This window comes from Dermochelys coriacea, chromosome 1 (genome assembly GCF_009764565.3).
Source record: "Dermochelys coriacea isolate rDerCor1 chromosome 1, rDerCor1.pri.v4, whole genome shotgun sequence".
Taxonomy (NCBI): Eukaryota; Metazoa; Chordata; order Testudines; family Dermochelyidae; genus Dermochelys; species Dermochelys coriacea.
Window position 1 is genome coordinate 244,283,363 of NC_050068.2, and position 14,201 is coordinate 244,297,563.

At 44.4% G+C, this 14,201-nt stretch overlaps 1 protein-coding gene across 7 annotated transcripts in view; it reads right to left on the reverse strand.

The window, feature by feature from the left end:
• The window catches only part of OVCH1 (ovochymase 1), a 56,118-nt gene extending 49,185 nt beyond the window's left edge, over positions 1 to 6,933 (reverse strand). For 5 of the 7 annotated variants that reach the window (XR_006282503.1, XM_043518029.1, XM_038369611.2 and 2 more), the window contains exons 1-4: positions 6,720 to 6,932; positions 3,750 to 3,878; positions 1,926 to 2,044; positions 652 to 749 (exon numbers count right to left, since the gene is read on the reverse strand). Coding sequence is in view for 6 of the 7 variants with exons in the window: in XM_043518029.1 (XP_043373964.1) it covers positions 652 to 749; positions 1,926 to 2,044; positions 3,750 to 3,878; positions 6,720 to 6,771 (398 nt within the window). In the remaining variant the exon portion in view is untranslated. Of the gene's footprint in view, positions 1 to 651; positions 750 to 1,925; positions 2,045 to 3,749; positions 3,879 to 6,719 lie in introns of all 7 variants that reach the window. The other 2 variants (XM_043518048.1, XM_043518038.1) reach the window with 2 other exon arrangements.
• Positions 6,934 to 14,201: the final 7,268 nt, after the last annotated feature.

The following is a 14,201-nucleotide window of genomic DNA, read 5'->3' on the forward strand; positions in this document are numbered from 1 at the left end:
TCACTCCATAAAAGCTCCTTCTTTGGACAGAATGTTCACTCAAAGAAAAAAAGACCCAGCTAGCATAGTCAGATTCCCAGTCATTATGAGCTCTACTACTATTTAATCCACGGAGAGAATGTTGAAGGTTTTAAATTGTGATCTGTGAATCCTTCTTGGTGGTCCTTGAAGTGAACTATTCTGAGAACCATGGAGTAGGCAGCTAGGGTTTTGGGAGGAGTGAACAGTGCTTAATTTGTAATGAAAGAGGTGCCGGGGCTCAAGCAATTTTTTTTTTAAACTTTCATGAAAGGTTCAGCAAGCCCAGAGGTGCCGGGGCTATGAACTGCCAAGCCTACAGTACTGGGGCTTACGCCTTGCAAGCCCCAGCATGAATTAAGCCATGGAGAAGAGCCATTAAGATCTATAGCTCCTGAAGCAGCTTGCAGAATGAAACAGTTGGAAAAACCCAATGGATTATACACTATTGCTCCACAAAGAAAGCATGAGTGTAGCACAGCACGGCCCCACTTTATATTCTAATGCCATTTTCTTCTCCAGCTGGGAAGCAGCACACACACACACACATTATGGAGCTTTCCTTGCTAATAGGCAGGGGCTTTAATGAAGTAACTTAAAGGCTACAGACAAAAACAGCGTTCTCTAACTTACTGCTCAAGGGTGAATACGCAGTGAGCTGCGGTTACAACCACATCTTCTTGTATTAAACTGCCACCACAGAAGTGGAAACGACCCAACTTGAGAGAGACCTTTACAAAAAGAAAGTCACACACATTTAAGGTGAAGCTAGTTATACTGCCCTCCAAAAGAGCATCCAAAATAGCACAAAGATCTGACGAAGTTCTCCACCCTCCCCCAGATCACGACAGATGGTGGTACTTAAAAAAAGTTTTGAATGCTCTCATTTCTAGACAAGAATTCCCAGATGACGACATGTGTCCAGAGAAATGTTGTCTAAATTGTGGATTCACCCTTGATAGCTATCCTTAATTTCACGGATAGTTGGGAAGAGCTGAAGCAGCAGAGTTTGGATAGAAACTTGAAATTCCCTGAAATGCAGAAGTGCCTAGAGGGAGTTCCTATTTACTGTTACGTAGCACCAGAAATTGTTTCATGGGGAGAAGATAGGACCATAGTAACAGGAAGCAGTAATGTTACATCCACTGACAGTGTCAAAAATTGCTAATTTACTTCCAAATGAAAGTCTGGAAGCAGTGACCCAATCCTTTTATTACATTGACTTAAGTCTGCGGAGTGAGAGAACATTTCTGTGAAGTGAGACTTCCCTGACTTTGCCAAGAGAAGAACCAATTAGGCAAGAATTCCTCAACCACAAATACAGCTAATCCAGCATTTTGCGCTCCTCTGAAGAAGTGACAGATGAACTTTAGGACTCTTACAGCCAACAGAAGGCCAGTACGCAATACTGTTATTAAAATGTGGGCAGTTTCCTTCTATGGAAGAGACAATTTTTGTATGTTAGAGGTATAAGAGTTTGGAACTTATTCCCTGAAGGTCAGACATAACCCCAGAGTTATCAGGAAAAAAATCCCTCAAACTAATCCACTCCATAGATTACATTCAAATCCTTTGTGAAAGGTACGTGCTTTTGGGGACCAGTTCAGGCACAAAAATACCATGTACATTAAACATTCAGGACTAGATTTTCAGCTGATATAAATCAGCATAGCACCACTGAATTCAGTGAATTTACTCCACCTAAACTTCTGGCCCCCAAAACTATAAGCAACTTGGACTTTAGTAACTTCAGGGATTAAGGGAGGAGAGGGATTTTAAATTAAGATACAGGTTGGGAAAGGGCATTTGGCTCCTTACTGAATGCAGGCATCCTCTCAGTTACTGTCTATGCCTTGAGAAAAAAAAAATCCTCTCCCTCAAGAAGTTACTGTCTTTGTGTCACAGACCTGCCAAGGTTGCCCCCCAGCTACTGAATTTCTGCCTCCAACAATTCTAGAAAAGAATCCAAGCAGCAGGAAACTTTTCTGGTTCTCCAAGTCAATAGGACGAACTCCACATTTCAATCCTACACCAGACAGAAAGAAAAAACTGTTATGCACTGAAACAACATTGATACATACGAGTGTACTGCCTCGGGAGTCTCAACAGGACATAAGCTGATTTTGTAATCAGCCTCTAACAGTACCCCTAGTGGCCAATACTGGGAATTGCATGTTTAAGTACTGGTTTATAAAGCTTTAAACCAGTGGTTCGCATCCCTGAGGGCACATCAACTCAATTAGATATTTGCCTAGTTTTAAACAGGCTACATAAAAAGCACTAGCAAAGTTAGTGCAAACTAAAATTTCATACAATGACTTGTTTATACTGGTCTATGTATTATACACTGAAACGCAAGTACAATATTTATATTCCAATTGATTTTTTATAATTATATGGTAAGAATGAGAAAGTAACAATTTTTCAGTAATAGTGTGCTATGACACTTGTATATTTTTGTGTGTGATTTTGTAAGCAAGTAGTTTTTAAGTGAGGTGAAACTTGGGGGTACTCAAGATAAATCAGGGGTACAGTAGTCTGGAAAGGTTGAGAGCCACTGCCTTCAAACAGTAGAACCTCACAGTTATGGACTGAGCACTCAACCAGACCTCATTTGGAACCGGAAGTATGCAATCAGGCAGCAGCAGAGACCAAAAAAGCAAATACAATAGAGTCCTGTGTTAAATGTAAGCTACTAAAAAAAAAAAAAAAAAAAAGGAAAGCAGCATTCTTCTTCTGCATAGTAAAGTTTCAATGCTGTATTAAGTTAATGTTCAGTTGTAAACTTTTGAAAGAACAACCATAATGTTTTGTTCAGAGTTACAAACATTTCAGAGTTGCAAACAACCTCCATTCCCAAGGTGTACATAAGTCTGAGGTTCTACTGTACTAAGTTTGACTTCCAAAATGAAGCGAACTCAGGTGGAGACTATATAGAGTACACCGGAACGGTATGTCTAGAGACTAGATCAGAACGTGTGAGAGACTGAAGTCAATTTGTCTTAAATGTGATGGTGCTTAATAGTTAATTCAGCTTCCATCAAATGTATCAAAGCTATTCATTCACTCAGCAGTTGAAGATAAAATTATTACTGATCAAATGTTATTGGCACTTGAAGAGTTACCTAACAAGTGCCATGGAATATAGTGCTGGTCTGTTTAATCTATTTTTTCAGTACTCAAGAGGGCTCTGAGATATTAAATATTTAATTGTGTATGGCAACTAGGGGCTTTTTACACTTGAAAGTAGTAAATACTCAAAGAGGCCAACGAGAGTCAATTATGAAAGATCATCTCTCTCTGGTTGAATTGAACAGGCTCAGCAAGCAATGCTTCAGGTTTACAAGCAATCCAAAGAGACACACATTCCCCGAATCCATTTGAGAAGCAATTGTACCTTTGAAACTTAAGGGACAAACAAAGGGAAAATATGATTGTGGCCAGCTGAGAACAGTTATGTCTGGTTTGGTTTTAGATACTGGAAGAAGCCATGGAGTTCAGAATAAATCTGTTGCAATCTCATTTATGTTTTCTGGGGGAAATTTTTCCCCCCCACCCAGCAGGAAACAATGTACTTGTTTCAAGGCAGAAGACGTGCTGGGGTCTGCAGAAACCCCTCTTCATCTTATCCATTGCAGAAAGTTATTAATCACAGTTAACAGTATATACATGAATGATTGTAAAGATCCAAGACACAAAGAAAAGAGCTATTGGATGGTAACTCTTCATACCAGGGTCTCGTATCCCCAGGCTCGATGGTTCAGAGACAGACAGATCTTCAGCATTCTGGCTCCTCCCCTGATGGGACAACAGCAATTCTTCTGCACCACTCAGCTGGTCTGTTCCTGCACCTGAGTGGGCTGTAAGCACTACATCATTAGTTCAAGGCCAACACACTTCCCATAGAAACACCTGACAGGTGGAATTTCCCCACCAACATCACAAATGGAACACACAAAGCGATACCTAAAAAGTACTGGCCATTTGTTCAGTTCTAGCCTAGACAGAATGCCAGGTTGCCATAGCTTTGTGCTTATACATACATAAAAGGCTGGATTCTGATCTCATTTACACTGGCATAAACCTGAAGCAACTCCTTGGAAGTCATTCCCAATCAATACTGGTCCATCAGAGATCAGAATCTAGTTACTAAAGGTCACCAGCTCTTTCACAAGCTGATGCTATGGAACAGGGTTCTATATTCCTTTAGCCCTAACACTGCCCTGCAATGTGGATGAATGTTACCCACTGGAGATCCCATATTTATCTTGGTTCCACACAAACCTGAAGGGGTTTTGTTTGCTCATTCTTTAATTTGGCTAATCACCATTGGCATCAGAAATGAACAGTCACACCATTGAGGTTTTAGAAAGCTTTGTAGGAGTTCAAACCAAATTAAAGCCCCACATTTCCTCATCTATGACTTTCATGGTGAGCCATATAGAGAACTTGTCCTGTGGAATTGAGACTAGGATGGTAAATAGTTGGGAAATCAGCATTTCCACAGAAGTCTTACTTCAATGTTTTCTACAGAGAAAGAAGCTAGAGTCCCCACCCAGAGCATAGCAAATATTTTCTCCTTGCTTTTAAACTGAATTTTGTTACCACTGAGTCTCCAGAAAAATGTTTTCCGCTCCCTTCCACCATTAGTCTAAAGGTCCTGAAGGACTCCAGAAAGAGGAAGTAGCATTCAAAGTCTTCTGATTGGGGTAAATCCCTCTTATTTATAATTAGGCCCATGCTTGGTGGGTTGGATGTTTAGACAAGGGACTCCTGGATGCATATGCCTAAACGCACTGTTGTCTTAGCAAGATGTCAGGACTGTTGTAAGCAGTGGAAAATATATAGGCTTCCCACCTAAATCAGTGATCATCTCTCATGAAAGAGAGGCAATGCTAACAAGGGAAGAACAGCAAGCACCATAATGGAGTGGAAGGAATAGCAGAGAACTAGCTATAATTAGCTGTGAGACTATCACTTCCAGCCAGGGTTGGCCAAATTTGATTTTTTTATTTCAACAGAAAATGTTTATTTTTATCCATTTAAATTTTTCAGCTTCCCAAAATTTTCAGGGGATTCAGATAATTGAGGACAGTAGACATCAAGATTCAAAAACTAAAGCCTTATAACCATTAAAAGCCACAAACTGGCATCATCCCATGTCAAAAATATACAAAGTAAATATCAAATCAAACTCAATTCTCAAAGAGCATTTTTTTTATTTTGCCTATCTGTAAATTTAAATTGATGGAAATATCTATCATGTGTGTGTACAATGAAACTGACATCCACTGATAATCTAATCCTTCCAAGTTTATTTATTGTGATCATCATGTGAAAAACATTTTATAAGTTGCTTTGAGGGCCACAGGATTCCCCTGTGCAATGTTACCTTCCTGACATCTTCTGCTCCGGAGAATTTACTGTGCTTCCAAGATGCATCATTTTACCCCTCTCCCCCATAAGCATTTCTGGAAAGAAGAGTCCCTTATAATCTAGTGAAGGTCTTGGGGGTCAAAGCATATATTCATTAGAATTTTAACTAATAAAGGAGGACACATAGGAAGGCTTTAGGAACACAAACAATATCAGCTGGGGAACATTGCTCTGAGACACAGCTTGTTCAGAGCTTTCTTAGGTCACCAGTTTAAGTGAGTTTAGTGGACTCAGCCTATTTGTCATCATTTGATCACATCTGCAAAGCCACATTACAGTTTAGCTTGACTGGGGATGTCTCCTGAAGAAGGAAGAAAAACGAACAGGTGCTGTAGCAGATAAGCAGTACAGGGAAGGGGTAATAGCTGCTCCTACTCAAGTTACAGCAGTTTATATAATTGATCTGCAGAATTTCTCTAGTTCAGTGGTTCTCTAACTGTGGGTCAGGACCCCAAAGTGGGTCACAGCCCCATTTTAATGGGGTCTCTTGGGCTGGCTTAAAGTTACTGGAGCCCAGGCTAGAGTTGAAACCCAAGCCCCACCACTCAGGGCTAAAGCCAAAGCCTGAGGGCTTCAGGTCACAGGCCCCTTGCCTGGGGCTGAAGCCCTTGGGGCTTTGGCCCTGCCACCCAGGCCAGCAGGGCTCAAGCAAGCTCAGACTTTGGTCCCCCCTCCCAGGGTCACATAGTAATTTTTGTGGTCAGAAGGGGGTTGCAATGCAATGAAGTTTGGGAACCCCTGCTCTAGTTAACCACTGCATGGGGCGATCAGGGACTGACGTGGTTGAGATGCCAAGAAGACACACACTATACAGTCCATTCCTATTAAACTTGACTACATTTCATCACGGATATCAGCCACCAAGAGACAAAAATATAAGGAGAATATTTATGAAGCAAGCCAACCAGAGATGATTTTTAAGTGGTGTTTGCTTCATGGTCTGCCATTTGGTAGCACAAACTTTGAGCTTTGACCAAGTTTCTCACTTGGTTTGGAGCTTGGCTCACACATTGTAAAGTCACATGGCGCAAGCCTGTGTTGAGACATAAATTGCTCTATACAGAGGGGCTTGGGGTTCTTTCCTCTTCTCTAGATTGAGGAAAGTAACCCTCTAAAGTCCTTCAACTCCATTATGGCCTTATGAAAGTGCTCAATGAGAATTCCAGCCCAGCCTCCCAGGCAAAGCTCTGCATAGCCCAGCACCAAGGCTTCTTACAGTCTCTGCTTTCATACCCTTGAGCTGGAACAAGGAGGGACTCACTTACCACATTGAGTGAAGAGAAAGACAAACAGGAGGAATTGCACAGACGCTCCCATAGCCACCTGAAAGTACACTAAAGCCAAGTTACCACCCCCAGCCAGCAAAAACCAAAGAGGAGCAGGATGTTCAAAGAAGAGACTCTAACACAACCAGTCTTTCCCCTCTATACTGCTTTGCTTTTCACTACCCCCTATAAAAAGGCCAAACCTTCCCACAGCTGCAGTTCTAAGGCCAGGATTCCTTAATAGATGGGGGGGGGAAGTGGGTGAATCAGCCTCAGCAGGTGGAGTCACAGGGCTGCAAATCAGCCACCTGTAGAGAGAGTCCCAATCAATTTCTGTCTTGACCCCATCCTCCTCTCTCAGGCCTGCCCCCTTTTCCTCCCTTTCTTCCTCTCCATTAGGCCTCATGGGGAGCCCTATTGAATAAGTGACCCCAGCAGCAGTAGCAGAATACTCCTGCAGGATCTATGCCCCTCTACAGAGATTGCACTGTAAGTGATAGTGACTGCTTTCTGCATAGGTCCCCCTTTCTCTCTCCCTGTCATTATCACCCCCAGGCTCTAGCCTTCCTATTTTGAAATATGCCCATTCTTTACCTTTTCATGCTAAGTAGCTGACTGAGAAATAATTTAGCTCCCTAATCCCGTTATGACGCTAGTCACCATTCGCTCAGCGGGAAGGGGTTTGGGGCAGTGATGCAGAATGGGAGCATGGCACTTTCTAATGAGGTTGCCTCCTTTACTCACAGTTACCTGAGAGGTCTGAAGGCATCGTGGTGGCTTTAGCTCACCCTTCTTGGAGAACCGGAAATGGTCTTTTTTGAAAACTAATCTTTTTACACAACTTACCTGTTCATGACACAATCATTAAGGGTTGTATAAAGGTGGGCATAACTATCCACCTTTTGCAGGGGAAACAGAGGCATGTAGAGCAGGGACTGGTCTTGTTATGTGTTTGTGTAGCATCCAGCCTGACACACCTTGGTCCTCTGGGTGCTACTGCTGTAGAAACATCATCACCCCCAGATCCTCAAAGATATTGAGGCTTCTAACTCCCATTGCAGAGTCTGGGAGGCTGTCATCAGAGTCTCATCTTCACCTCAGCTGGTCTTCACTATACCCATCTTCCACTGGTTTCAATTGGACTGAAGGGGGAGGAAGATGCCAATCAGGATTGCCAGGTAGCCTCACCATGCTGCCTGTCTCTAGGCATTCACCTCCTCCCATGTGAGTCTTGAGAAGCAGAAGCAGCAAGCAAAGAAAAGAGATGCAAACCCTTTCAACCCCTCACCTCCTCTCCACTCATGAAGCAGAGTAACACTCTGGGCCTAATCTGCATCAAGTGTAAGTCCTAAACAGCTCGATTTAAATCATATAGTCAAAAAGCTTAAAGCCAGACGGGACCAGTAGCTCATCTACTCTGACCTCCTATCTAGCACAGGCCAACAATATCATCCAGCACCAATGCAAAACCCAGCACCTGAAATGAGACCAAAGTATTACAGCCCGACAGGAGATGAGAGTATGATGTGCCACAGGCAGAGAATAGGAGGGACCGAGGTGCATCAGTGGCCAAGACCCCCGCAATGGCAGGGAAATGATTAAGGGAGATGTACCCAGATAATCCTGGCAAGTGATTCGCACCCACATGCTGCAGAAGGAGGTGAAAACACTCCACGGTCCCTGCCAATCTGACCTGGGGGAAAATTCCTTCCCAATCCCATCTATGACTTTCAGTTAGACCCTGAGCATGTGAGCAAGAATTAGGGTGACCAGATGCCCGTATTTAAGCCCTCCTGCAGGTGTCCAGACTATTTATTAAAAACAAATAGTCTGGTATTTTCTGTCTCCCTCCCTCAGTACTGGCGGGTCCTGCTGCTGGCCAAATCCCTGCTCGCCAGCCACTCGCCCACCAGTGGTGAGTGATGGGGTCCAGTGGCTGACGATGGGGGTGGGTGTGCGAGGTTTGTGGCGGGGCGAAGATGCAGTGTGCAGATCTGGCCACTCCCTCTGCTGTCTGCGCAGCCCCCACTGCATACCAGCTCTCGGCTAGCAGGGCCCCATCCAGTTTCTGGCTGGCACTGGCTGTGAGCTGCGGTGGCTGGTGAGTGTGGGCAGGTGCCAAGGGGCCGCAGTGACAGCTTACATGTTACCACTGCTGCTCATCCATCGGCCCTTTACATGCTCCCCCTCTCGCTGACCTCTCTCTGCTTTGCCCCTTGGCTCCTCTCCCAGCCCCATTGCTCCTCCATAACTCCCCTGGTGGGAAGTGTCCCACTCCCAGCACTGTGCAGAGAACCAGCCCCTGGTCAGAGCACTCAGCGCACCAACAGCCTGCCTGTCAGGCTCCTTCCTTCCCCCACTGCCTCTGGCTGGGCCGGTGCACGGGGAAAGCCCAAGACCTTTTGGCCTGGGTCACTGGCTGCGGGAGCCAAGCACTGCATGTGCCAAAGCCCCGCACAGCGCTGGCATGGAGAAGCCTTTCTGCCCCTCAACTAAGCTCTGGAGTGGAAGGGGGGAAGTGATTTCCAGCCTGTTCACGTCCCAAACCTGCAGGCTCTGCAGCAGCCCCCAGGGCAGGGGCTTAGAACCCTCTTCACCTGCCTCTCCCCCATCCCACCCTGGGTTCTGCTCCCAGGGAGCGTGGCACTGCTCCATCCCTTAGGCACCCTCCTCTGCTGAGCCACCTCTCTGTCACCTCTCCCCATGCTTGTGGGTGTGTGTGTGTCCGTGTCAGTCACCCCTCCCCATGTGAACTGTAAACACTTAAAGAGAAGAAGGTAAATAAAAAGAATCCAACTACACAGTATTTCTTTTTAACAGGGGCTCAGTCAACTTGATGTTAATTTGAACGTTTGTACGATTGATTGCCTCTGAACTCACTTGAATACGAGTAATTTTACCAGGTGTCCCATATTCAGTACAGGCAAATATGGTCACCCTAGCAAGAACCAACCAGCCAAGCACCTGAGAGAGAGAGACTGCTCGCTACCATCTGGAGCCCTGGCCCTCCCTCCCTTCCTCCTCACCACCCTCCGTCCCACCTCCAACCATGGCCATCCCTGTGCTGTCAGAGGAAGGAGATTTTTTTAAAAACCCTCCCAGAATACCCAGGGGAAAAATCCCTTTCTCTCGTGGATGGTGGCTGGCTGAAACCCTGAAGTGTGAGCTACAAAACATAATAGTGAGCCACAGGGCTATTGAGCCCTGCTCCCTACCATCAGAGGCACCACCATCAGACAACTGCACTCATAAATTTGTCCAGCTTGCTCTTAAAACTGAGTTGTTTACTCCCAGAATGCCTATTGGAAGGCTGTTCCAGCTCCTCAGCCTTAGAAACCTCATCTAATGTCCATCCTGGATTTGTTCATGGCCAGCTTAGATCCACTTGTTCTCATTTGGCCCTTAGCTTAAATAGCTCTTCACCCTCCCTGGTATTTAGCACCCTAATTTATTGATATCCACTCTCAGCTTGCTTTTTGCTAGACTAAACAAGCCAAGCTCTTCCAGTCTCCTCTCATAAGACAGGCCCTCCGTTCCCCTGATCATTATAATAGCTCTTCTCTGCATCTCCTCCAGTTTAAATTCATCGTTGAACATGGGTGACCAGAATTGTACACAGGATGCCTGATGAGGTCTTACCAGTACCTTGCACAATGGCATTAATACTTCACTATTGGAAATGCCTCGCCTGATACATCCTAGGATCAAATTTGCCTTTTTCACAACCGCATTGCATAGGTAGCTCAGAATCATCCTGTGATCATCCCACACCCCTAGGTCTCTCTCCTCCTCCTGTCACTGTCAACGTGAATCCTCAGCTTGTAGGAGAAATTATTATTATTAGAGCCCAAAAGACCTTGTAATTTGTATTATTGCATTTCAGCCCATTTCTGTCACTCCAGTCTTCCAGGCCAACCAGCTCTTCCAGTGTAATGTTCTGCTTCTCTTCTGTTTGGATGATGCCCCCCCAACTTAGTGTCATCTGCAAATTTCGTTAGCAAAATAGTCATTAATAAAAACATGGAGTAAGAATGGTTCCAAGACTGATCACTAGTAACTTCCCTCCACTCTGATAAGTTAATGGAGCTATGCCAGTTTACACCTGCTGAAGATCTGGCCCTATAATTTTATGTGGGTGTCTATCTGCTGTTGTTGTGCAGACGCCTGTGCCCTAAAGTGATTGGGGTAACAAAAAGCCAACTCGGCTTCCATGGCATTGTTTATGAAAGTCAGTGAATGTTGGAAACAATCAGACTGGGGCAATCTAGATTGTTCAAGTTAGAAGAACTTGTGATAAGGGCTATTCAAGGCCCCTGCTGAAGTCATTGGCTGGAGTAACAAATAAGCTGAACAGTTCTAGAAATGGGAAGAAATGTTTAAAGTCAGCAAAATGTAGTTTGACTGGTTCCTTTTAATGGGCCGAGGTTGTCTCCTCCTTTTTTGGACACTGTTTATCCGTGTGGGCTGGAAGAGGCAAGTTTTACCACATGCACAGTCTCCTGGAACACCAGAATCCACCATGACACCCTTGGGCCTTCATTATTCTGATCATGAAAGGCATCCTCAGCAGACCAGGCCAGCAAGAGAGAACCAGCTAATACCACCATCTCCACTGGCTTCAGCTAAATTCTGAACAACATCCAGGATGTGAGCCATAGGTCATAGACTTTCCCTGATGTTGTTTTCCTTCGATAACTTATTTCTTCTCTTTCCTATCTTGGTCCTTTTGTCTTCTGTCTAAGAAGAGGCTGGTTTACCTGGCCAAGACAACCTTTGAAGCTCTGTTGTGACCCTGTGGCCAGAAAGGCATTCAAGGTAATGCCTTAAACAGCCCAATACTGATAAAAGCCTTCCAGGTCTGCCGTGCTGATAAGATTGTGTGCGGGGCCTGTGTGTCTCCAGCAGTGATGCTGCAAGTGAAAGCATAAGACACAGACACTGCACTTTCTAATTTTGCTATTCTTTTCCCTCCCCTTGTGTGCATTTGCTTCATTTTGGCTTAAAGACACATCAGCTCCAGGCCAGCGCAACTAACTTTTTCTATTTCCTCCCCATAAAAGGCCAGATAATGCATGAAGTGTACATGATTAAAGGACATCTTTAATACCATCTAAAAACCTCTCAAAGCAGGGGTGGGGGGGGTGTTCCCCTGCAAAGACACTACTGACTAAAGGGACTAGGGGATAGTATTAAAATGAAAGCCTTACTTAATACATTGCAAAAGCTTTAAATCTATTTTTGTGTATGTAATAAAAAGATTACTAGATTTGGAATGACAGGCTGTTACAGTCGAAATAAGCCAGTGATAACATAAACTGCAAACTACACTAAACTATTTAACAGTTATAACAGTGAACAGCGGGTTTATTAACATCTTGTCCCTGGTTGTTCCACAGAGACAACCCACGTGTCAACACCACAGTATGACCCTGACACCTCCCCCACAGATTTGGTGGAGTCAGAAAGTTGATTCAGTTTCCATCCTGGGCCATTTTCAGATTTCTAGTTCCTAATTCATTTCAGTCTGTGAGATTTACAATGCTGTTTCCTTATTTGAAAATCCCATCTTGTCACCCCTCTGGGTAACTGCAGATTAAAAATGCATTGCTTCGGCAGACACAGAGAGAATGCTACAGCTGGCTTTGATTTGTGTTAAATAAATCAAGAGCAGGCATGGTTTGGATCTGGATTCCATCATACCCAACCAACCCTTGGGAGAATCTGGTAGTTAGTTCTACCAGTTCTACTCAGGACCTATTATCTCAGGCTCTGAGTAAACTTTCCAGGCTATGGAAATACGGGCTGTATTTTATCTGCCCACGTCAGAACAATTACAGTTGCGAGATAATAATCTCATGCCTTAAGCAACAGTGTATGTAGAAAGAAAATAATATATTGTGCAGGTGTGGGTGAGTCAATTCTCTGTTTTGGATAATAGCTTCGGGGCAGCAACAAATAACAGACCTAACTGCAGTGTCCTGGGCTTCAGATATTATCTGTATACAGTTGTGCACAGTAAATCTAGAAATTAGTATAGATTAGTCAGCATACAGGCACACGTGTAGCTCATTATCCAGAAATAACATGTGCCTCCTAGCATTGGCTTACCCATCCTGGAAGCCTTTGGCTCCCCTAGTTTATGTGCTGAGGCACCTTTACAAAGAGGAGTTGTAAAAATAGGGGTTTTTGAAATGCTAGTCTGTCTTACAATAAGTGTTTAAAGGACAAAGAAAATATATTCTGCACTAAATGGGCTGGATTCTGCTACCATTCTCCCCCCTCCTGCTAAATAGTATCCTTGATTTCACTAGGGTACTTGCAGACTAAGGTACTACTTCAACATGAGTAAAGGGGGAGGAGAAAGTGGCCTATTAGTTATGGCAGCAGTCACCAGGGAATGCTGTTATACATGTGTGCCTTAGCATGTGAGCAGTGTACAATTGTTGAGGAAATGTGTGAATTGTTAGTTTTGTGATGCAGTTTCTTCTTAGGTGGGCTATGGCAAGCAGCAAGGGAGTTTTGCTGTCTGCCTTAATCTCTAACTGGAGCCAATTTTGGGGAGAGAGTCCTTCTCTGGGAACTGGGCATTCACATTTGGGCTGAGATTCTTGAAAGGAGAGTTTGTGTGCATACTGTCTGTGAGCATCTATGTTCCAGGACTGATGTAGTTAGCATAAAATAAACTGCGTTAAAAATGTACCTAGACTCCACATCACTGATGTCTCCAACAGGAAGTCAAACTACAAGGCCCCAACATCTGCTACCACTCAGCAGAGTAGGAATTATATATTTAGACTTGCACATGGAGCTTGAACATTCTGTGGAAAAATTCTCAGAATTTACTCTTGTGGAGTTTTACCTGGAAGTGTCCCCTTTGGTGGGAGGAGTTAAGGGGGCTGTGGATTTTGGAGGCCGTGTCCCTCAGCCCAGCAGATCTGTGTGAAGGGACAGGAGCAATCCTGACAAGATGGCTGTTGCTTTAGTGCTCCCCTGAAGCCCTTCCATCTGTGGTTGTATGACATCAGCAGAAGCAGCAACACCACTGGATGGGTTCATCAGTGGCTGCTCTGCAGTAGCCATGAAGGGGATACAAAGGGAAGTGAAACAGCTCTGTGCCCTGTTCAACATCCTCCCACTCTGGTTTTGCCATCTGAAGTCTATGGAGCCTCAGACCCGTCAGACAACAGTGGGAAGACACTCCTGTGCTGAAGGGGGAAAGCCACACATGGATCCACTTGGGAGGATCTGGACCATGTTTCTCGGAAGTTTAGTACTGCACAGTGTGCCAGGAAGGTCTGTAGGCACAATGTTGACCTCTTGAGTGGTTTAGCTAACAAGCTTCATTAATAAATATTTTGCCACCTAAGGACTGAAGAATGTTAAGGGGTACAGTCCAACTTCATAATTCACATGCAAGTTCCCTAAAGGGGATTCACACACACAATGAGGGCAGAACACAGAATAGCTTGTGCACATGGCTTT